The sequence below is a fragment of the Ptychodera flava genome, chromosome 18 (assembly GCF_041260155.1).
Source record: "Ptychodera flava strain L36383 chromosome 18, AS_Pfla_20210202, whole genome shotgun sequence".
NCBI lineage: Eukaryota > Metazoa > Hemichordata > Enteropneusta > Ptychoderidae > Ptychodera > Ptychodera flava.
The window spans coordinates 23,413,108-23,438,815 of record NC_091945.1 but is presented as its reverse complement, the minus strand read 5'-3'; the positions used below and the strand labels follow the sequence as shown (position 1 = coordinate 23,438,815).

The 25,708-nt window shown below is 38.6% G+C and overlaps 1 protein-coding gene across 3 annotated transcripts; it reads right to left on the bottom strand.

Moving 5' to 3' along the window:
• Positions 1–204: 204 nt before the first annotated feature.
• On the bottom strand, positions 205–24,898 carry LOC139117201 (steroid 17-alpha-hydroxylase/17,20 lyase-like). 3 transcript variants are annotated; one of them, XM_070680098.1, is made up of 8 exons: positions 24,654–24,781; positions 16,804–16,857; positions 15,296–15,424; positions 9,342–9,617; positions 7,227–7,409; positions 4,107–4,355; positions 1,245–3,895; positions 806–996 (listed from the first exon to the last, which is right to left on the bottom strand). In XM_070680098.1, the coding sequence occupies exons 2-7, from the start codon at positions 16,847–16,849 to the stop codon at positions 3,312–3,314; spliced, it is 1,467 nt and encodes a 488-aa protein (XP_070536199.1). In that variant the 5' UTR covers positions 16,850–16,857; positions 24,654–24,781; the 3' UTR covers positions 806–996; positions 1,245–3,311. The 3 variants fall into 3 exon arrangements, with proteins under 3 accessions (XP_070536200.1, XP_070536199.1, XP_070536201.1); XM_070680099.1 differs by lacking the exon at positions 16,804–16,857 and having other exon boundaries at positions 205–996; positions 24,654–24,898; XM_070680100.1 differs by lacking the exons at positions 16,804–16,857; positions 24,654–24,781 and adding an exon at positions 20,788–21,277.
• Between the last annotated feature and the right edge of the window lie 810 nt (positions 24,899–25,708).

Below are 25,708 nucleotides of genomic sequence, written 5' to 3'. Positions count from 1 at the left end.
CTTTGGTAGGTAATTCACTGCAAAATTATTAGCATTTTTACGTCATCTATTGGAAACACAACATAACATTTAGCGATTACACAACATAACCATACATGTAAATGAGCTTATGGCTGTTCCAGCAAACTGAATCTCCCCCGTACATTCTAAACCGATATTATGTTGTGCACATCCAACAGCTTACGTTATGACTTAAGTCGATGATAGATTTTAGCCATCAGCTCACAGATTGAGCTTTATTTTATTTTATTTCTCGACGAAAACAGCAAAAACGCGCTTCCCGCCCCTCCAAGTGCAATCACAAACGAAACTTTTACTCACAATTTTGGAAAAATTATATTTCGACTGTCATATTTTTTCGCAAAAAGTGACACATTTATAGAAGATTATCTGAACTCACTACAGTTTCACGGAAGAATATCAAACATGACTGGAAGAGAGATAAACAGTAACAAAAAATCTTTGAAATAAAAACCGAACGGCATACCCAGATACAAAGATCGTTGCGCGTTTGTGTGTAGCGCCCTCTGAAGTTGTCGTTTGTATAACCTTTGCCCTGTGCAAATCTCAAGCAGACACATCCGTCCTTGGTAAAATCCTCAACAGGTCTGCCTGGTTATCAAAACAATCCCTCTCCAAATTATGGACTTTACGTTGAAAAAGAACAAACAAGTAAATGTCAGAATTCTTACAAATGATTTACAATAACGTGTATAACTTAGCGTTTATGTACAATAGACTTGCAGTGCTGAAAATTGAACATTTCTTTGATATATTTAATAAGAAAATACTTTCGAGAAATAACTGAAACTGCTAAACAAATAAATAGAACTTTATTTCCTCCATCTACGTTACCTTGTTTATACACTACCATTCGTTTAACGTTACCTACAACTGATCCCCAATATTATCTTTCAGCGGATGTTGTTGTCCCCGTACCTTTCACTACATCTGAACAATCAGGATACCATTCACACTCCAAACAGTGGCGGCACTCTCACTTCCGTTTCACTTCTGCTCCCGGAAGTGAGAGCGCCGCCACTGTTTAGAGAATGGATACCATTGTGAAATATTAAGGGTATACAGTCACCTGTAATCTAAAAATGCCCATATATAGTCAAAGGGGTGTTCCTTGGTATTCAAATGCACATGTGAGGGCGCTGTTTTTAAAAAGCGGCCACCCGCTTAAAATCTGTGATTGGTTAGATTTTCTCTTTCCATGGTAACTGTGGCAAAATTGGAACAGTGAAATATAAAGTGGCGTTGACTGAAGCATTTAGTTTCATAACTGTAAGAGCATGGACGGGAATTTTACAGCGTTCACTGGTGTCTCGTTTGTACTGTTTTTTTATTCCAGTTGAGCGGCAAGAATTGACATATAAGGCGTTGAAACACGCTGGTCGTATAACATGATTTCAGTTGTAAAGTAAATTTATAAGATTTAACCCTTTTCATTTATTAAGACAACGTTTGTCATTTATCAGAACTTACCGAAGGATGTGATTTAATCTGTAAGCTTATTCTTCAGCGACCACAAACAGTGTAAGATTCATCTTTTGAATTTAACTTAAAACTGCCAATCCCGCGTTTTCGTTTCTCGGTATCGCATATACATTATGAGTCACCACGAAATTTATCTAAGTAATTAAGTTTTGCCTATCAGACATGCAAGATACGGTATATTGAGAAGAATACAGGAGAAAACAAGAAGATACTGAATGTTATTAATACCATTTTTGTATGCTTTTTGATATCCATTGATACCGTTCATTACATAACGTCGTAATATTGTGCTGTTCACAGGATGTGTTATTACTACAGGAACATGCTTTATCCTATCTTCATCATCATTACAAATCTCGAACTACAATCTGCTTATCAAACCCCTTCTTTTGCCCCAAATTTTCAGGCTTGAGTTGAAAGTGAACATAGTGCCAGATTATCTGAGCAAACTGTCGTCACTGGGGGCACTGTTGGCTCGTCACGATGCGAGATTCTCGTGACAACTTTACATATAATTATCAACTGCCCACTTATTAAAATTCAGACTGCTATCAAATAATAATAACTAATTACCTTGCGGTTGTCGAAGAAAGCAATTAATTTGAACAATTAAGTTTGCGGGGAATTATAACATGTATGTTATCACACTTAAGAGTAGTGGCGCTCTAAGGTTCCAACCACTGCCATAAGTAACTTACAAACTGAAAAACGACGATATTTTATACGTAGAGATGGTTTCACATTATAACAGGCCCATTTTTAAAACAGAGCATAAACCAAAGCGAATCCTTGAACTATGAATTTTTATTTGGACACAAGTGCAGTCATCTAATGCGTCAAATTATTGCACCTTATCAGTTTTACGTTTTACGAGCTTGTAGTAAATTACCTTGTCAGCACGTTGTGGCAATAGTGTTTGTCCTGTTAGAGCGCCGCCACAGGTTGTAGTGCAGCGTACAGCAGAGAGGATCATGTCGTGACCTTGCGAAACGTCATAGAACGATAGCTTTTTTCATGATCAAATTAAAACAGCTGATTTCTATTCACAGAAATGTGAAAACTTAAATAGCAAATGCAATACTACAAGGCGTTCTGTAATTTATACTTTGCATTCCACTGACTATATAACCTGCTGTCATTGAATTGACATCGACCGTAAGGATCCTACCAACTTGGAGATTGCACAGCAAACACTGTATCGTCTGACATATGTTCATGTTAAACAGTCGTCAAGAAACTTGAGTAAATTTAAAAGTAAATTGATGACGTTTACGAAACGAAAACTAAACACTATAATGACTCTATCGATAAAAGCTTACACTTGCAATATCTTTGTGAAATAGTAATAAAGAAACCTGTATCTTTCTACAATCGTGTACATTCACGCTATCGCATTATGTATGACAACCTGTTGATTTTCCCCATCCTTTCATGATAATCAGATGTTGATCGTTCGAGGATGGCAAATTTAAAGCTCCCTGGTTTTGATTCCTTTGATATGTCACATTAAACAGCCGGTGAATGTGTTAACTACTTTGAAGGCCTCCTTTCCGTGGTGTTAACCATTGACAGACTTCCAAAATATAGTCTGACATCCCAGGTCAAAGGTCAATCACTTGTCCATTGGATATTCTGCTGGTTCTCAGTTATCTCTGTCACTCTTTGTCAGAGATGTTAGATGCTGGTAGGCCAGAGCCTTTAAGCGGTGTACGTTTGCCACACTGTGTAAAGCGAAATGTAACCTCAAACTTGTGAAATGTCACGATGAGTGACGTCATCGATAAATAATAAACACAGTGTATATATCTCTAACGGCTATGTAGCACAATTTGATAGGGTTCGGGTTGAAGAACCTTCTGGAGTTCGCCAGTCGTCGAAGGCATGACACCGCCAGGAGCAAGTTCAACGTTGTACTGGTGGAGCAGGAACGAAGTGAACAAAAACAGCTGCATCATGGCGAACGACTCCCCGGGGCAGCGACGCGGACCGGCGCCAAACGGTTGGAAGTTCATTGAACTGAGCGGGTACAGGTGGTTGGTGTCCGGGTCGATGAAGCGATCGGGCATGAAGACCTCGGCATCGAGGAACACATCCGGGTCTCGCTGCATGGCCCACAGGTTGAGGATGATGATCGTGTCTTTGGGGATGTTGTACTGCGTGATCTTACTCGTCAGCGTGGCCCTGTGCGGCACGGTGAGGGGTAGGGGAGGGGAGAGGCGCAGGGTCTCCAGGATGGTAGCCTGCAGGTATGGCAGTCTCACTCTGTCGGCCACTGTGACCGGGTCGTCGCCAAGGACGCTCTGGAGCTCTTGGTGCACCTTGTCTTGGACGTGGCTGAAGTTCAGAAGGTATACAAGCAGCCATTTGATGACTGCGGCAGTGGTAGCACACGCTGAAAGATAAAAAAGAGAAAGTGCACAAGTTAATGTTGCAAGATGATATCAAACATCATGATTGCAGCTAAGAGTTGTTGTAAGCTTATTTTTCGCAAATACATTTTAGGTATGCACAGAATGCCACTTTTTTCTGCGCAGACAATTTCGTCATTGTGAATGCCTGTCCAGAAATCTACAGCTCCTGTCAGTGTCTTTCTTTTCTCTCACCTCCATCGAAAAGGTCCCAGATGAGCACTTCCAGATATTCGTCACCGATAGTAATGTCGGGAATGTCTGCTTGCACTTCCATCCTTGCCTTGATGAGGGCGTCTGTGACGTCACGGATCCTGTCGTGCTGGAACGTCGATTTGTGTTCCATTAATTTTCGGTGGAAGAAAGCGTCTCTCGCGGCAACCGCTAGGCGAAAGTCCGTCGTTTTATCCGAATCGGGTAAATATTTGATGAAGGAGAAATAGTCTAGGAAAAAATTGAGGATGAATATTTCATAATGTCATTATAATTATAGTGATAAAATGCATGGCAGCGCTCTGATATATGTTAATTTTCTTTAAATTTTAATATTTCGACTTATATTTGCCAACTTTTGCGAAAGAAAGCGTTGAGGACTCTGGATTTTCAATTATAAATATGCTTTATCAAAAGAAATAAGAAGTCGGGCTGTAAAGTAGCCATATACGTTTCTGCTCTTGTCAATCTCCATGCAATATCAATGCGCTGCTGATGGTTGCTCTACGAAAATCAACAATAAACAGCAAGAACGCCGTTGGCGCTGTCTCAAACAGTTCAACAAAAATTGTAATAATGGCAGACGATAAAATATTCAGAAGGACCCTGGATACAGCGAAAAAAAAAATACGAATTGTAATTCCCAGTCAGCTAAATTTCTTATATGCTCCAGTCTCGAGCTCTGTTATAACCCGCACAACCTTAAACTGGGATATTGTTATCGAGTCTAATTTTAGACAACGGACGGCATTTGGCCAGGGCGGTGGCGGTAAACTGTGCATAAATGTTAGCAGACACCAACGCTGAATAATGCTGCAAACACATCGCCACGGTCGATTCATTCGGATAACTAATAAATGCCGTGACCAACGGCGCTTGTATGAATGAATGGGTGGGGGTGGGGGAGGGGTATGTTTTTCATAATCCGCCTCTTCCCTCTGCTAGTGCACTGAACAAGACAATCCTGCAACGCTAAATAGTGTACCATATTGACGTTTCCAAATATTTTATTTTCCTAAAATAGATCAGTTTAATATTTCCCATAATTACACAAGATACGTCACAACTCTGTTTCGCTTCATATTAATAGAATAAAGTGCAGAGCAATCACGTGAAGAGGCCCCTCTCTGCTCTCTGTAAAGAATAACATAAACCAGAGGGCGTGGCAAAAAGATCAGTACTGTTTTCACTGTTTTCTGTTTATTCTATCATTTATTTATTTTCGCTCAATTTCAAATGAATACTATCTTTCACATATTCGTTTGTATTTTAATTTCATCAAAATTTTAAGAAATCTTACTGTATGGTAACCAATCGGATTACTTAACGCTTGAGCAAGATTCGTGACTGTATGCACAACGCCTCAGCTTGCCACTTTCAAGATTTAATAGGTTGGAGAGTGCTTTAATGTCTCTGAATTCAAAATTTAAAATAAACATGACCTCAACCCCCCCTCCAAACCATGACTTATTTTAAGTATTAATATACAGTTTTCGATAATCTTTGTTATGTGTTGTGCCGCTCTGAAATTTGGTGTCCGCAAGCGACGATCTTCAGGAAAGTTTTCATAGAAATTTCTCAAAACTATGGTATAGCCACTCTTTGCAGTATTCACAAAGACTTTTATCAAAACGATTGTATAACCATTCTTTGTAGTATTTGCAAAGAGCTGGTGACAATCTGCAAAAGAGACGCGTCATCCTCCTCCCTGAATAAACTTTTGGAAATGCAAATCAAAATGTCACTCTTCCTCATCAAATAAAAAGCGTTATATCATTCATTGAGTACATTGTGAGAGAGACGGCACATGAGGGACCATTAATTGGATGTTTGACATGGTAGAAACATGAAACAGATTTAGGCCTATCATTGTTCGTTCTGATTGTTCATAAGTGTACATAAATCGAAATAAGTTGAAAGTAAAGCCTCATTTGCCGTAGCATGTCGTGTGTTTCCTATGAATTGTATTCTGTTTACATAAACACGGCTTCTTGAGAATGGTTTTTTCCTACAGTCATGTCGAAATGCATGATCTTCAACATGCCAGCACAGCCTATTTACGAGTCAAGTCCACTGTCATTGTTGGAAACTGAATGTTAGTCTCGACTGGACTTCACTCGACGAACATAACATGGCATAGGCTTGCACCAAATTCTTTGCTAATATGTATACTTTGTATTTCAACGTGCTCTATAGGCGAGAAGTCCTGCCACAGGACAGAAACGATTAAATCTTATCAAAATTTACAGCCATTGACCCTTTCATAAATGTAGCCGTCTAAGTTAAAACTGTATAGCTGTGAAACAATACTAACTGCACACCGACCTAAATACGACTGTGGTACATATTGGCTATTAATTCATTATTTATTCGTGACTATGTATTTATACATTTGAGTTGCGCTTTTACCTATGTAATTCCATCTCATCAGCTAGAAAATTATCAAAACCCCAGCAGTGGTCAAATTTTATGTGCAACACGCTCAACTCTAATTTGTGTGTAGCATTATATATATTACACATTAACGGATTTACGCGATTGAACCTGTTAAGGGACTAATTGAAGATTATGTATTATGTGGGGTTTTATGGCATGTTATTTCTGACGAATAATTATCGTTTTCCAGCAAATATAAAAAAAGATTTAATATCATAAACCGAGAAATGCAAATGTATCCATATCGCTCTCGTTTTATCGCCATGCTATCATACAAAGTGGTTCCACTTTAAGCTTTTTATAATTTTACAATACTCGTATATTGTAATTTGCAATTTTTCTGTTCATTTCTGGCGTTAAGTATCTCATAACTACATGTATCCCGATACCTGATTTGCAAGGGTGTCTACTTATAGCAGTCTGTCTCGTTGTGAGCACAACTGCTCCATTTAGTTATAATTGTTACCACTTTGCAGAGACTTGCGTTTCATAGTCACAAAATTGACGCAGACAACAATACGACAATAGTGTATTATGTGTAACACCTCAATAATCTATACCTGTTTCGACACGATTACAGTCAACTGTATAGATCCCATCACGGTATGTGGAGGGACCGTGATCCCATCTATAAAATAGCCCGACTGCTCGGACAAAGCCCCTTACCTTGTGGCGAACTCTTCCATATATTGTCGTTGATGACTCTTTGGTTTTGGTACAGCATCAGAAATTCTTTATCGTCTCTCTTGTACCTTGTGCTGAAGAGGGCAGTGCACATTACGTTAGTGACAGCGAAGTCCAAATCCGGGGCCGGGTCAAATCTTCGGTCTTCAATTTCTTTTAATGTCGCTGCAATACAAAACAGGCGTGTATGTATGTGTGCAATTGCTGTGACAAGATATTTTTTATTGAATTGCACACAAAAGTTTTGCATGTTGACATCTTTCAAATGTTTTTTTTTTTCAGTTTGTGTTCAATGAGATAGGTAAAAATAGTGTTATTCGGTGGTTGAATTTCATCGAGGTCCGTGGTGCGCGGTAACTACGTAAAGGCCATACATGTTGTGATGTAATGCGGCGTAATGTAATGTTACATGGCGCGATGTAGTCGGGTGATGTGTGATTCATGTGACGTGTTATGACGTCATGTGACGTAACACAGAATCGACGGTGTGTTGTATTGTAGATGTGAAGCCTGGCGACGACTAGGCCAAAAAAAGAAATAATAATAAATTGTGCTGTTCATATAACATGGTTTTCAAAAATAGGGGAGGTAGGTCGGCAGGATTTTTTTTCAAAATATTTTTTATTTTTAAGTATGCATTTTTCAGGGGTTCAGGGCGATTAAACACTGGCCACAACATTTCCAGAAAAATGTATCATACATATAAAAGGTATATAACCATAAAAGACACCCTCATTCACTCAAAAATCAAATGCCAGGTAATGAATGCGTGATTTTATGGGTTTTTTCTTTCTTTTTTTTTTTACTTCTGTGTTTACGTAGCTTTAAAAAGTTTAGGGTCGGCAGGTAAAAAATAGGGTAGGTTGGGTTATCGGAACAGCACAATTTTTTTCTCGGCCTTAAAAAGAAATAAATCTCTCGAGCACAGATTTCCTTCCAATATTTTATGCCGACCTGCGTACAGCGAGTCACCATATTTTTATTTTTTATTTCATTTTATTTTATTTATTATATTTATGCTCAATGTTTTATAATTATATTTATTGTAGACAATGCAAAAGAGTCTAGAGGGGATTGAAATAGGGGTAAACAACCTATAGAAAATCAGTCCCTCGCAACACACTGACTTCACATCGAGCAGAATAGCTGGCGTAAAATGAAGTGACGTAAAATTTACAAATAATTAATTTAATTTTAATAAATTCTGCGTTGTCGCTGTTTCTTGTCACATAAACATTTTTATAGCTGTAATGCTCTAGGTTACAAAGAGACCCAATCTTTTAAAATAACTCGTTACAACAAACACGGTAGTTTTGCAGCCCACGCACAAATTCAAATATTGATAAGCAAACAGGGATACGGTTTTATATCGATATCGAAAAGAAGACCATTATTAATTCTTTTTATTAATTGGGTTTTTTCATTAATTGGGTTATTAATTATTAATGGGTTAATTAATGAATAATGTGTAATTTGCCGCTCAAATTGAATATATACAGTGAATAATTTCTAATTTTAAACTGCACACAGAATTTCAAAGTCATGCATCCGCGGGTAGGTGTACTCGGCAAAGTTTGACACATGGAATCGCTCCAGACTGATGACGTCATGAGCGATTGCGCACTTATGGAAATAAGGTCAAGGGTTACGATCGCACTGCCTAAGAGTGAAATTTAATTTGAGAGTTCAACACAAGTACCAATAATCCCGACAACTCAGGTTACACAAGCTCTAAAGAGATCATGGTCAGAAAATTATAAAAACTTAGCTCGGTTATTCAACTTTTTCCAGAGTTGAGATTTAGCCAGCGGTTTTCATCATGATGTATTCGCCAAGTGACTGAGTGCCGTACGTTGTGAGTTCGACTGAATCCGATCGATAATTTATCATATTTACTACCCCGTGCAAAATGAAAGCAGTCGATCATGAGAAAAGAAGGGATATTAATTTTATTTTGTATGCGATTATACTCATAAACATTTCTTCTGTCAACAAGTGTATGGCATCGGAACTTTGTTATTGTTGTATGAGCTTTTGTCATCACTGCGTTTATATAGACCGCTTTTTTCTGAAAGATAATTGCCCCCAAAATCTTACCTATAAGAGTTTTAGCTTCATCTTCGATGATTTTCTCCCACTTCTCGTGCCCAACCATCTTCAGAGCGGAGTCGGCAATCTTTCTACTGATTCTCCAGTACGGCTCCTCGGCCAACCGAAGCCCTTTGTTGCTCCTCGACGCCAGTTCTTCGTACAACTTCAACGGAGCCCGGGCGTTGAAATCCTGCCCCTTTTGTACCATGGCCTCTCGCAGCAGCTCCATGGAATTCAAGACAACCGCTTGCCTATCCCCGAGCTTAACGCTTAAAATTTTACCTGTGAACCGAAATTGCAAAATAGAAGAAATATTATGGAAGAAAGTATGGTAACAATCATTTTAGCATGTTCACACCAGTGCCCTGTAAACATGTCCACGATCATCGTTGATAACATTAGGTTTAGGCCAAATAATGGCGGTGAAATGGTTAAAGGAAGACTGTCGTCGGAACTGCGCGTGTGTGACTTTCTTGTTTACAAACAATGTATTTCATGCATGATATCTAGATGCACCACGTCAACATAGCTGCAACATTTAAATTTTACGATACTCATTGTAAACAAACATGTTTTAACTTCATCAATCGCCAACGTAACCTAGATACAGTGTTTACATCGGTCGTAGGGTCCCTGGTAACCCTTGAGCAGAGATCCGACGACAGCCTCCCTTTACGGCGATATTCTGACATGTCAAGAAAAACTAACGAAATGAAGAAAGTTGTGTATTGACAAATCAAACCACAATAACGTTATTGATGGATGATAGTTCGTCAAAATAAAAGCATATTTAAATGTAGTCTGAACACAGGAAAAAAACAGGTCACAACATTAAGTGTGGTAGCATTGTTTTGCTAAGTGCACACATCTGTCATAATTTTTAATAGGGCCATTTCAAAGAGTAATGGTACTGTAATAGCCAACAGATGTGCCACGTATTGTTGTGTATTTAATCGCTAACTACGAAAATTAGTGTGGGCATCTAACTATCACTCAATTAAGGATTTGCACAGATACTGGCGCAAATTATTTTAGTGGGTAATTAAGTGCACAGAAATAAAGTTAAGGGAGAGCGTGCCACTGGGACAGATATTCGCACTCTCAAACTTTTCAAATATTCTGTTGGACTAGTGCTTGGGAGGGGGTAGATCATTTTGAAGCTTTTGGAGTACAGCAAATTTTCACCGGCTTAGTTTTGTCACAGACAAATAGAGAGACAGACTGAATCGTGAAGCGATTATTTAACCCATCCATGTTCGCCTTGCCTCAGGTTGCTCTCGCCTCTCTTTTCCGAAGAGTGCCGACCATGCATCCTTCGGTAATTTTCGGATTTTCGCCAATTGTTAAGCGAAAGTATGTTCGGCAAAGTTTATGTTGTTGTTGTCGTGTTGTGCTGAGCAGAATTTGCATGCTGGCGAAAACGGGAAAGTTTTGAGCTTCAGGAAAGTGAGTTTTACCATTTTAAAAATTCCTCTCATATTTTTATGAATATATAATGAGTGTGTTTGAACCAAATTTGAAAGTCTTTTATCGATACTGTCTGGTTTTACTCAATAGTTTACGGTCAGTCATACCATCTTTTACTCGTTTGTCAAGGAAGGACATGTTTATGAAACTGCTGGCGTGTTATGTTTTGATTGGCGTGAAATAGTGTTTCTGCCCTGCTCACAAAGTAACTATGGTTACTACGCGACTGGCAGCACGATGCCATCTCGTCGTATTTTTCGCATAATCTCGTGCAATTATAAACCACAAACAAGGTCTCCAAAAAGTTTAACACCTTTGAAGCTCATTTTCATATGAAAAGGCCATAGTCTACCGAGGCGACATGGAACATAAGGCATGCCGCGTTGCAAGTCTGTTTCTCTATTTGTCTGTGGTTTTGTGAAAACCGGGAATTTTATTTCTCCAATACATATAACACAGGAATGGCGGCCATTTTGAATTTTAAATATCGGTAAATATTTGATGATTTGTTTCTCTGGTGTCAAAATTTGCACGGTGACCCCCCCCCCCCCCCCCCAATTTTTATCGTTGATTTTGAGAGAGAATGATTGAAAGTTTGGTCGAGGAAAGTTTGAGTAAAAGTTTACAGTTTTCATTTTCAAGGCGCAAATTCCTTAATGGAGAAAATTAGTGGGATATCACATTGTATGCCAGAAATTTAACGATCTGGAATGGAAAACTGGACGGGATCTGACGTGTGGCAATATAATCGATGGCTCGAAAACATGAATGATAGTGAGCAACATGTCGGGTCACGATGAAACAGGCTGATAAATTAAAATGAATTAAAAATAAACAGAACCGTGTCGACAATAAGATGTGGGTTCGGGTTGTAGGTCGATGGGCTGTTCGGTATGATCGAGTCACGAGGAAAGTTCACTCGTCGTGCGATGTGGGCGTACATTATCGTATCAATGGCGGGCTTGAATGTCAATAGAGGCAGATTAGCCAAGATTTTAACGTTGAAATCGAACTTATTTGACGTGCAGTTTGATATTGCAACGAGTGTAAAATGAGTTAAAAGTTTTTCGAGTTACAATGTGAAAGTCATCGTCACGAGTGGAGGGACTAGTTCGACAAAAAACACGCCGGTTATCAACATGATTCCTTTCCCGTTTGGTTATCTCGAATTAACGCGATTGAAACTAGGATAAGTGCATGTCATGAGGTGAAAACATGAAATGCATTTTTGAGCATTGTTTGTAGGAAAACATTTGAACACAAACAGTTAAATATTGCTTTTGTACGAAGACTTAATACGTCAGAAAGTAAAAATCGAGGACAGTTTAGGGGGTGGGCTTTTTTCACGTAGTATTATCATGTGATTGCCTAAATATCCTTACATTTGTGTTTATTAGGTATGTTTCAGCTTCCATGTCTCCTTAAAGGGAGGCAATCGTCGGATTTGCGCGTGCGCGACTTTCTTGTTTACGAACAATGTATTTCATGCATGATATCTAGATGCATAAAGTCAACATCGCTACAACATTTAAATTTTACGATATTCATTGTTAACAAACATGTTTTAACTTTCATCAATCGCCAATATACCCTAGATACAGCGTTTACATCGGTCGTAGGGGTCCCTGGCAACCTTTGAGCAGAGTTTTGACGACAGTCTCCCTTTAAGATCACATATCAGATAGACATTCTTCACAAATTAGGAAGAGATAGCAAAATCAACTGCTTGGAAAGCGAATCATCTGATTTTATCGTTAAGTTTTGAATTACACAGTTACTGCACATAATAAACGGTCACTTGCGAATCAACAAACACGTATTAATGGGTAAGAGGTCTTAAAATTTTTATAGCAATGTGGGAAAACAGAGAAGAGGGCGGAGAGATAATGGAGTGAGTGTACAACAGAGAGAGTGCGGAATTTACAGACAGAGCTTAGTAACCCATTCACTAAGACCGTTGAGTTGAGTCGTCATGACAGCTAGTTTAAATTAAACCGGCCGTCCTGATTGGCAATACTCAGAATTAGTGAAGCGTAATACGTTCTCATTAAGCATATAATTGTCCACATGTGAGACACCTTTGCCACTTTGACAATCGATAACGATTGATTTCGAAGCTTTGTCAGCTAAACAGCCTGTGGCTAAGGGGTCAATTTTCCCATGATCTTATTAACCATTAACCATGGAAGAGATACATAGGTCGTGGTAAAAGTACCCCAGAAGGACATCTGAGTTCAAATAAAATGGGTGGTGTTTTTTCCACACATGTTAGTATCAGGTCTGGATCTTGAAAAGATCTTGCTTAGCGATTCAGACCTTCAAGTTCTGTCGAATTAATGTGCTCATAAAATTTATCTATGTTGCGAGATGCAACACATTAAGAGCCATTGGCGCCAACTTTACCGCGTTTTTATAGAATGAAAAAAAAATCCGTGCTTTATTACTGATAGCGTAGCAAATCTAAGCAGTGGTTTGGAAAGTCGAGAAAATATCTATAATTTGAATGAGAATTATTTCTTAAAATTCAAGACTATTATATTGATTTATACATTAGGAGCAGAGTGACACCTTTGAAGAAAAAACCTCGTATTCATGGGGTTTTTCCAGAGAAATAATGTTTCCGGCATATACCGCCCTATACTCGATACCAAACCAAAATTGCCTACACTACATTTTATGCCAGTAAGCAACGATCTGTAAAATGAAGAAATTTTGTAAAAAATGTCGGGGGGGTTTTGTCAATATGAAACACACTTCGTCCTACCAGCCGAAATTTCAGAAGCTTAACGTTATAGGAAGCACATCGTATTTGCTACTATGCGACGACACGCTTGTATATGGGGGCAATGTAACAGTTCTTTTTGATGTGGCATTTAATGTTTAATAGCACGAAAAGTCAGTCCGCACATGAAAAATACAACACAAATCGAATCTAACGCTTTCTTTTCTCATTGTAGCCTTGATTGGAGCAAAGTGGATTGCACTTTCTTCTACAGTTAAATTTACCTTCGGAGACGTTATTCACTGTAAGCTTTGGTCAATGTGATATTACCGGTATTAAAGAATATATTAATAATTTTCGACCTATAAATATTTGACAGTTGGCACCACACGTCGTCAGGGCTAATTCCGAGGATTTTAAAAGTACACCTACTTTCATGTTACCGGTTCAACCAGCAAAAATTGCAAATCTTACAAGTGTTTATACAACGACGTATAATTAGAGACGATGTAGGGGTCATGTGATCTTTAATCAATTAAAATCCACATGTATGCATTTTAGTTAATGAGTTACTCTTGTAGCAACAATGTTTAATGCCGGAATCAATAACTGCAAGACGATTTTCAGATTGGAATATATACCACTGTCATCGTGGCGTGTTATCGGAATATTTATGTTTCTTAATAAATTACATATACATATATATATATATATATATATATATATATATATATATATATATATATATATATATATATATATATATATATATATATATATATATATATATATATATATTATATACACGAAAATGGTTTGCTTGTCAATGCAGGCAAAGTATAGTGCTCAATGCATTTCTGCAGGGCGGTAATACTGAGAATCTAGGAACTTGTATTTGTCACTCTACAGGCTGTTTCATGCGCTAAGCAATCATTGCTTAGCGCATGAAACAGCCTGTAGAGTGACAACTACAAGTTCCTAGATTCTCAGTATATATATATATATATATATATATATATATATATATATATATATATATATATATATATATATCTATATATATATATATATATATATATATATATTATATATATTTTACGTCCATCTCTTTGGTATCTTAACAGTGCTATTCACGAAATTTACAGCTGGAACTCGCGCAAGCTCTCTCTCTCTCTCTCTCTCTCTCTCTCTCTCTCTCTCTCTCTCTCTCTCTCTCTTTATTGCGTAAATACAGCGAATTGATTGGTCGAGACTGAGAAAAACATTGCTATACTTGTGATACGGCATAGCTGGAATACACCTTAGCTCTCATTTAGAAAAAAAACCCGATTCAGGCCATAATTTCAATATACTGTTGTGATTATAATAATAGCAATGAACCACACCCAGCGGCGGGCTTACCATAAGATTTGACTCGTTCACTCTAAATGTCTGTCGCTCGTGAACATACGTCGTGATCTGATAAAAATCACGCTGTATACAGTACCTGTCGCAGGGTGTTGTCTATTGCTTAGGTGTTGACTATCGATTGTGAGTTGCCTTTGTGATATATCACTGTAAACCTACAGTGGTTCTTTCTTCGTATTAGAGGAATGGGTAAATTTTTTGACCTATCTAAGCCAGTGATAACAATAATCACATTATAAGAAGTAAAATACAAGCACACTAACATACGAATTATTAAAAGTAATCAAGTAACCCGGGTCCCATCGAGCTAATTAGGTTTAGGAAGTCACGTGGTCTAATCACCGCTCTCTGTTAGATAACTAACCGTATTTCTTGCTCATATTTCTCAGTTTGTGGTGAGGGTCATCGCCAAGTTGTAGCATATTGCCCAAGAACGGCAGGCTGAACGACGGCCCCTCCGGATACTCGTTGGAGGTCATCCCTTTTTCCTCACCTGAAAGTGAAAAAAAGGGAGAGATTTATCAGGTGTACGTGAAAATGGTGCGATTGCAGTTTAGTTGTTTGTTGTTTATTTGTAATTGTAACCCACCACAGCACTGACGAAATGATATTGTCCAGCAAGCAAGAAGTGAAATGACCTTTGCACTTTCGGTCGACTACAAGATGGCAGAAGACACGTTTTTGTAGTTCTTGCAATTTCAATCAATTCATCATAGTTTTAACATCTTAATTCCCTATAGCCTTGTGACGATGAATCCCTATAATTACATGGAATAACCTTTGGGTATTGTTGACGAACGCTTCCCTGATAGTTTCATTTGTCTTTACAACTTACGGTCGTAGTCGATTTAAAAAATATTGTAAGTTAAAAAGTTCATCGTAACTTTATCATGAAAAATACCACTCTCGATATATAAAATCAGAGAAACACTCAGCTGGATTTGGTTGTCAGTGGCATAGATTATATACCTAAAGATACATTATTATTAAAAAATGTAGATATACAAATAACATCCGTAGGAATTCTGCACGACTTCGATAGGAAACCTGTTTGGTGAGAGATTTGTTTTATTTTTACATTGGAAAATTTTCTGCTGCAACGATAGACGAGGATTATTTGTTCCTCCTCGCTGTACTTACGCCCACAGGCACCATCATAGCAGATAGCGCTTTTAGTGTATTAGAAAGGAGTTCTACTACACTAAAAGCACCATCGACTACGGTGGTGCCTGTGCTGACGCCAAGGTGCATGTGATCACGTGACGTGTTCTTAATATGTTAGGTGTGTGATAATGTAACTGATCACTCAACAAATCGGCACATAATTATGTCTGTAACGTTATTGATATTTTATACACATAGATGAGGGGCAATATGCCGTGTCGTAAATTAGCAGCATCGGATATGCTTATATTTCGAGTAACGAATCTTTCTAGACAACAGTTGGGCAACATTTATCGAGATAGCATAGAGATATAGCGGTTTTGCTTTCTTTGGCTATCAGGGGTTGACCGATTGCGCGATTGAAAATGTTGCACACGGTTTAGAGGCACCATGTATGGCATATATGCCGATTTAAGGTAATCCCCAACGCAGCTAACGACTGTACAATAATGGTGGATGAATGGAAAACACAGACTGTGCGATAAATGGCGATGCAGACATTTTGCTCACAAATCGAATGGGGACACAGTGCATACATAGTGCACGGCATGCATTGTACACGAAATGACCAGGTGTGAGTTGTTACAGACAAAACTAGCAAAAGGAGCATCACAGTTATATAAATAAATGAATCGATGAAAATAAGAGACACCCTGTGTGCTAAAAGCTATCATGGTGTTGTGGTTGAACAAGATAGGTTTGACATACCCTCCACCGACCATTCTGACAACAGAGTGGTTAAGAGATTGCCCATGCCTGAAGCTGGAAGTCAATGATATTATGTCAGTATACACGTGAGCCAGATACAAGAATCCGGTGAAAATTCCTGTTTCAAAATTAGTTTATCGGTTGCAACGTGACATTCCTGTAGTTGGGAACGTGACGATCAGAAACGCCCGCGGCAATTATGTGCTGTACATATATATAATTCCCTTGATTTCCCTAATTAATGAAGGATTCACGTCTCATGATTGATCTCTGCAAACAATTACTTCGACTTATCAGGAATAACATGCGATTTACATGTACTTTGCCTTTAAGTTTAAGGTAGTAGGCGCCTCGAATGTGAAAGACAAACATTTGCTTTAATTTTCCTCAATGAAGGTTCAACCATTCTTTTACTAAATCGAGAATAAAAAAGAGGGATAACCATGCAAAGTTAGGTAGTAGAAAAGCAAATTATCTAACATTCACCGATATTTTGAATTCAAAATGGCCGTCATCCCTGTGTTAACTCTGGGGTGGGGGATTGAAGAAGAAAGTAAAAATCTTTCTCAGACCAAGAGCTTCAAAATGAACCCCTACAAGTGGTAGATCAGAAAAGAGTTGTATAATTTTGGCAGTACGAATATCTGTCCCCGGGGCGCATTCTACCTTACATATGCATGATTTCCGGCTAAATCACTAAGGTCAAGTGCAATCAGGAGTCTGTAGTAATCTGACATTCGTCATCAATTGGTGTTATTCTCAACGGATTGAACAAACTGTTACGTTTGTTTCTCTCGGCTCTGCCAATCAATATCCATTTAGTATCCCTTTTCGTATGATAATGATAGTTCTCAGTTTAGAATATACATTGCGTTTTCTTAGTGTCTCTTTTCCAAGTAATGTGTTGTATTCTCATACTATAGCTAACACCAATTTTATTTGTTTGCCTAGGCAATTCTTCCTGTTAGATTTTCCTCCTATGTTATGTTACAATTCCTTTTCCTGTCTGTCTGTCTGTCTGTCTGTATCTGTCTGTCTGTCTGTCTGTCTGTCTGTCTGTCTGTCTGTCTGTCTGTCTGGCAGAGTCTGTCTGTCTCTCGGTTGTTCTGTCTTTGCATCTATTTCCTGTTAGTCTATCTGTCTTTTTCTCTGTCTGCACCTGTCTGTCTGTTTGTCTGTCTATCTGCCAGTTTCTTCTCTGCCTGTCTGTTGTACGTCAGTCTCTCTCTCTCTCTCTCTCTCTCTCTCTCTCTCTCTCTCTCTCTCTCTCTCTCTCTCTCTCTCTCTCTCTCTCTCTCTCTCTCTCTCTCTCTCTCTCTCTCTCTCTCATATCCTCCCCGATTTTTTCACAATGTACATCCTACACTATGAAATCATTTTCACTGGAAAATCACCTCTATTTCACCAACAAGGCTTTCACATTATACTTTTGTGCGATATTCATGTCGGTCAAAGGGGTGATTATGATCATGATTGAACACTAATATTGTAATATTGTACTATTGTAAGACCTTTCTCTTCACGTCACAAGAGTACCTGATTCAACGTGTCTGCGAAATATGGCGTTTTGAAAAGGCAATAAATAAATAATACATATGCATCTATAATCTATCAGTTTTCTTTTCTTGTTAATAAATATGTTTTGTAAGTCTTCTCGCTTCTGTCTACTCGTGATCTGTTTCTGGTGACGTAACCATGGCGATACGCGATGAAAAAACAATTAAACATCCACCAGAAGGGATGAAATAATGTTTGCGTCGCAGGTTATTCTTGTTTGGAGAGATTTGGTGTGAGTCTTGTAAACACTTTTTTTGGTGATGAACACAATTTGATAGCATAAAATTCTCAATATCTCGCTTCTTCATGGTGCACAAAACGCGTGCAGTTAGTTACTCGCTACAAGGCAGTAGGCAGTGCGACGGGCATTACAAATATATTTTCGAGGTAATTTTGTGAACTGCAGAGACTAGCTCACCAGTATTATATTTCTCTGTTCTTATCAAAAATGAAATATTCAAAAGGCATGTAGCAAATGGGAAAATTCCAAAGGTCATTCTGATAATACGCAAAAAGAGCTACTGGTGTGTTATGATCGGCGATTGCTGTTGGCGGAGAAAAATTACCTCGGCTTATAAGTTTTCCCCAGTCTTAAAGTCATCTCTTGCAGTATTGTGGCATTGTTTCTCGCGTACGGACGTCACGCATGGGAAACATTTTGCAAAACCTCTAAATCTTTCGTCTTCACAAAGGAGAAACTGCTTCATTCAATCATGGGATGTGATTTTTCAAATCTCCAATTTTTGGCCGCATCGCTTGGTTTGTTTATTTTTGTACCAGAGATAAGGTTTGTTTATCGTTTAATTCGACCTGGGGTAATTTTTCACTGGATACGTGGATGATTACTCGACTCATCAAGATTATCTCCCATTCACATCTGGATTTGTCTCCAGACTTCCATTAGATGGGAGCTGCTGGTGATTTGTTGCCATGGCAACGTTTTAAAGATGCACTTCCTCAATGTGACATTCAGCTCCTCAAATCAGTCGTCCTGCCTGTCATATTATTCCTGATAAATCATTCCGTTTAACGCAAGAGGACCAGATGATAGCAAAAAGTACCCGTATGTTCAGTCGCGGACAGGCGCCCGCCTGAATCACTGAGGTGTCGATTGGACTCGAACCATTTCGTTTCAGAATAGCGCAATATGCATGAAACCCTCGGACTGTCATGGCGCCCATTGTCGCTGTTTTGTACCATGCTATCTGAAATAATTATGGAGCAATCCAAGGGTTGTCTTGTTCCCCATATTTCAAGCAACACAAAACGGCTAGTGGCGGGCGGCGGAGGTGATGATGATGATGGTGATGATGACGATGACGATGACAATGATCATGATAGTGATCATCATCACCTTATCTTTATTTCTGTCTGTAATTAATCGGTCTTATCAGTTCATTCTTGCACTATATATATATATATATATATATATATATATATATATATATATATATATATATATACACGCACACATACATATATACATATACATACATACACATATATTTATTTTTATATATTTATATATATACATATATACATATATAGCCTATATTGTATTATTATTCAAGTATTTTGTATTAAATTAAAGATAAATTAAATATGTCATGAAGGTATATATATATATATATATATAATATATATATATATTATTATATATATATATATATGTATATATGTATGTAGTACGTATAATAGTCAGGTGACAAATAGATAATGTAAAAACATTTTCGAAGCATAGCATGCATACATATTATTGCTGTCGCACTGCGTACTTCATCGCTAACCATCTTGTACTATGCCATAAATCTGCCATCTAGCTATAGATTGTAAACAGTGATAACATGTCACTTAGAATCGTAAATGCGAAACAATCTGCAATTTTTGACATGTGGGTTTGAATGCATTCCCTGGTCGTACGGGTCACCGACAAACACTCTTAACATTTTATTCAGCTTTGTTAGTGGGTAGACGATCTTAAACATTAAGCATATTCTTTCTGGAAGCCTGCTTTTTGTTAAACCGTCACGAGGCTTGCAATTGCAGCACTTATTCTGATCTCGAAAGAGTCGTGTGGTTACACTCAACATGTAACCTATGCTATTTTATCACCTGAGATACGTTGGAAACACAAGTGCCCTACACAGTAGGTGCTTGCCCATAAATCAGACTCGAGTTATCACAGTAGGGTAAGGATAATTACAAAGCTCTCCCACTAATGATGTACATGTTGTCGCGTTTCCAGGATCCTGGGATTTCGTCGTGTTTTCAAAAACTGGCTTCCCTCAAAACCGATGTAATCAAATCGATACATTTAACACAGCTATTAAATCTTCAAAATGACCTTTTCAAATATGCAAAGTTTTCTTTCCACATAACTTATAGTCAATTACATTTTAATGACTGTAACAGAAATTTCATCATTACCTTTTTACAAGTTATGAGTTTCATACACCGACATACTCACAGCTTTGGACACTTTTATGTATTTTTACCGCTGGGTTATGAAAAGGACGCCAGGTCTGCATTGAATGCCAGCTCCGAACTCGTGAAGGACGCCCGTCCAATTAAATATCAAAACTGGTTTCGATAACTTAGAGTGCCTAAAAGATGCGACGGAACGTCATCAGTCGGCGACGCAAGTCATATCTGACTTACTGACGGCTGTATACTGACAAGCACTCTGCGATTTTTGAAACCTTTCTCTGTTATACGGGCGAACACTGAACAGTTGAAAATACGATGGATGCCACACACTGAGCGCTGAATATAGTTCCTGGCATGACATTGATAAATGCTTAACGACATGCCGTCAGCAGATGTCATCCGAACATCTGGTATTAAATACATTAAACAACACTGTGTTATAATTCAAACATTAGTCAGGCTAATGGGTAGCCGGGAATTACCACGCACAACTGAGATGCCACGCAAAGGGACAAAATACATGTACTCTTCGTTTGCCTGAGCGAGCCGTGTTTACATTATTGTATTTGCATATATGTATTTTTGGCGATTCATTTGCATCTGTTACCATCAGAAGTCGACTCCGCCAACCTGTCACGTGAACAATGAACCGATCTAGTCCGAGGCTGCCCAGACACGTTAGGCCAAAACGTCGACACACTAATATAGCCTAGTTGCAGAAGATACCGAAAATGTATTATCCTGCGTCCAGAAAGAAAGAAAGAATATTTCTTTTAATAAATTGTCTCAAATTATTTGTTTCGTGGGTAAATTTATTCTCAGATGTTGCTCTACATATTTGATAATGGCAACGGCTATCGTGACGTAACGCTTGTACTCGTTATCGCCCATTGTGGTCCGCGCGCCGATGAATATCCGAAAAATAGCGACTCTAACGTGGCGGTTCGTAGTCGATACGGGCTGATTTGCTAAAACGGACTGGTAGAAAGGCGAGGAATAATCGTGATAGATGTTTCCGATCACAAGATGACGCTTTAACATCTGGCAGTCTTATCATAAGGGTGACCTCCAAAGTCCTATAGGAATATTATTCCTAAGTGGGCTAATCTTTATACAATGAAACTGCAGACTTTTGTTTTCCAAAATCAATCGCATCGAATAGATATGGTTATGAAAGCATGCATCGCTTGAATTTCGGAAGCCTTGACTGAAATTGGCAAATGACTTCAACTGCCAGAAACATCATTGTCACGAAAGACGAAGTTCAGGGCTATTTTCGAGTCATCATCATCATCATCATCATCATCATCATCATCATCATCATCACCATCAATGAGACATGGAAAAGAGCTAACAAATGCAATTCATACGTGATATTAATTGGAAAAAAAACTTAGGCTTCTGTGTAAATTATTAGCGGAGATCGCCTAAGGCCAAAAATGGGGAGAAAAACTCCCAATCAAGCATATTAATTAAGATTGGATGAGTGGTGAATGTACAAAGTATTTTGTGAAATAAGTTAATTATCCTGCAATATTAAAACTAATTAATATGATGAGAGAAAAAAACACGTCAAAATGAATGGCAATATTTATCATAATTTTGATGTTATAGTTCCAATTCATTTTTTTTGTTTGAGTTATCCTTGTTACCTATATTCGTCTCCATATGCCTATGTATGTATGTATGTATGTATGTATGTATGTATGTATGTATGTATGTATGTATGTATGTATGTATGTATGTATGTATGTATGTATGTATGTATGTATGTATGTATGTATGTATGTATGTAAATATGTATGTATGTATGTATGTATGTATGTATGTATGTATGTGTATGTATGTATGTATGTGTGTGTGTGTTGAGTCAAATAAGCTTGTTTGTATGTAGGCAGATATTAATACTAATATGTAATATGCAGATATTAAGTCCAGTTACGTCTCGTTCGTACATAGCGCCTTCAACAATATAGACGCAATTTTTCAACGAAGTCAATTGGAGAGCGGTGTGACAAAATAAACTGCGGCTATGCTTCAAGACTGCCTGTTGATGAAGGAGATAAACAACCCTTAGACATTCATGATAAACACCGGTAATCCTGAGTTTCTTTCTAAATGCTCATAATTTTGATTATCAGCTCTACATTTGCAATCATCACCTTGACGATATACATAACAAGTTTACCAAATGTCAGCTGACTTCCTGTGACTTTTGAAAGTTACAGCTACTTTGCATGAGTTCACTATATAATGTGATATGATGTAAATTATAATACAAATACAAACTTGCTTTATGAAGGTAGTCAAGTGATTAATTCAAGTTTCATGCATTTCTTAGATCATCAGACGGGTTAAATGGAACCTATGACTTTGCCTGTCTGCTGATTGCAGAAATGCCTGCAACTTCGAATTCCCTGAGAAAACATTTGAAATCTTCATGTGTCTGTCTGTCTGTCTGTCTGATTCACTCACTCACTCCCCTTTTCTCCCCGTTTCTCTCCTTAGCTCCTCGTCACTCTCTCCCTAATTCTCCCTCCCCTTCTGTCTGTCTCTTTTTTTCTCTTCCCCCTCTCTATCACTCTCTCTCTCTCACACACACACACACACACACTCTCACTCTCTCTCTCTCTCTCTCTCTCTCTCTCTCTCTCTCTCTCTCTCTCTCTCTCTCTCTCTCTCTCTCTCTCTCTCTCTCTCTCTCTCTCTGACTTTTTATTTGTCTTCCCGGGGGATATCAGGGTACGATTTGAAAGCGCAAAACAGTACAAACATAAAAACCCATCAACTGGAAACTGATAAAATCTTTGTCCGCGCTTCTGTGATTCAGACACCGAGGACATCAGATTATAATCTTACTCTAGAAGAACTGCCATAAATTCGTAAAAGGGCCGTCGATAACTTTGCCAATGTTGTTGCTTTGCTTGTACTCATGATCACAAGACGGGGTTTTTAAGTAGATGGACAGACAGCCGCTAATGTCTTGGAAGTGATGTCACGCACTTGAAGCAATCACCCGATAGTTGGAAACAGTTCGTACATTGTGCTCCCGTAGAACAGCGAGCGCATTGTATGTGTCCTACATTTACGGAATAATTTGCATCTTAAAATAGCGCAAACGAGGCGACGGCAAAAACGACCACTTTTTTCTTCAACAAGGTAAGGGATGGAACACGTATGCTGGGCTGCTGAACCGCCATCGGTCGACAACTCAACTACGGGAGTGGCTGTGCGGGCTCACCGAGGCCTACTGAACAATGCACGCCAGCGACGTCTATTTTATCTGGCTTTTCAAATGTTCGAAACAATTAAAATGTATATTCATACATTATAATTCGAAACAATGGACCGGTATCCATTGCTATTATTTTTCTGACTGAACCAATGTCGCAGGGTGCAACAAAAGCAGGAATTTTTGCATATTATATGTCACCGCTCTGCTGTATATCGTTCACATGGTGGCACTGACCGGCTACGAGTACTTTTGTCAGGGAGCGGGTCTCCCAGTGCGGCGGTGGGCTTGTTTGGAGCAGATATCGTGTCACCAGGGTGATAAGTTTTAATCTGGACACACCTCTTCAAACCCTGAACTTGCTTCGGACATTCGCAACCAGCGCTATTGATATAATTCTGTGCAAAGCATCATTCGGATGGCCCTTACCATCTGCATCGATCAAAATTAAAGAAATAAAATGTCAAGCGAACGTGCGCCCCTTGTTTGAGATCTTTAAACAGGTGTCGAAGCGTAAAGTGTGTTCATGTATACCTAAACAGAGAATTATCGAGTAACCGAGCGTGCCAGCGATATAAAATACTGTTCACGAATTCCTGAATTAATTGTCGCTAAAAATACAAAGGGTACTAACCTCGTCCGTACTAAACTACTGTCTCGGTGATCGATGTCGTCCGTCAAAGCGCACAGTCTGGTTGTATCTGAATCTTAGCTCCTACAACTGTCGCGGTTCGATCTTCATAGAAGTAAGATAGAAGATATTAAACGACTGAACGAGCGGTGGGTGTGAAACCGGCGGTGCATTGGCGTTGTGAACGCTGTATTTTAAATAAAGATAATACGTGGTCCATTCTTACCTGCCTTTTTCACAAGGGATATGTAAATTTCTGCGTTTCGCCTCACGGTGGCGTCAATCAGTTTTGATGCAACGCCCCTATAATGTCACAGTGAGTAGACGCCCAACATTGAGACCCCTATGCTTCTAGTCTTTATTGTTATGTTAGTATTGGAGCGTCTACGATACTTGTTGCTGTGTCTGTGATGAAACAACAACCGGCAAAGCATCAAATTCTCTTATTTAATAAGTATTTTTTTTCTCGAACGGGAAGGAATGTGCTTCAATAACGCTTTATTTGGTTTCAGAACAAAGGAAAGAATTTGATATGACGACAATCCACCAGTTTCTGCAAACACTTACCGAGTAGAGACTGACAGCAAACATAGATGTGTGTTATAGCTGGTCAAAGAGACAGCTCAGCTTTGGCGACAATAGAGATACATGTACTTATGCGCAATATTTATTCGAAGAAAGAACAGTACATTCTCGAGGTCAGCGTGGTGGTACATTGTAAGGACAATAGTATTTTAACAAGTCAACGGTACCCACGCTTATTTGGAGACACGGGCCATGGATCAGCGTACATCATCACTGTCAATTCATCTGCTACCCATTCAAGCTATACCTCATTTAACGACCGAGCGATTCCAATTATTAGTTTGCGACCTCAATTTCCGAGCAATTTTTGTTTCTGCTATATTGCAGTGTATGGATGACAGCACGGGACCTGTCAAGTTCCAAATGGGACCGACGGGAGATATTTGTCAAACATTTTTATATCCCAAAATTTTCAAGTCGGTACAGCTGTAAAGTGCGATCACATTTATCAAGTCAGGATTGTCACATCGATT

What these genes read in the sequence shown, in the direction of transcription:
- LOC139117201 (XM_070680098.1), bottom strand. Translation starts at nt 16,849, where the DNA reads ATGGGCAATCTCTTAACCACTCTGTTGTCAGAATGGTCGGTGGAGG. An exon ending in TGAAGCTAAAACTCTTATAG is followed by an intron (nt 7,410 to 9,341) that starts GTAAGATTTTGG and finishes TTTGTATTGCAG; the next exon opens with CGACATTAAAAGAAATTGAA. An exon ending in CTGGGACCTTTTCGATGGAG is followed by an intron (nt 3,896 to 4,106) that starts GTGAGAGAAAAG and finishes TTTATCTTTCAG; the next exon opens with CGTGTGCTACCACTGCCGCA.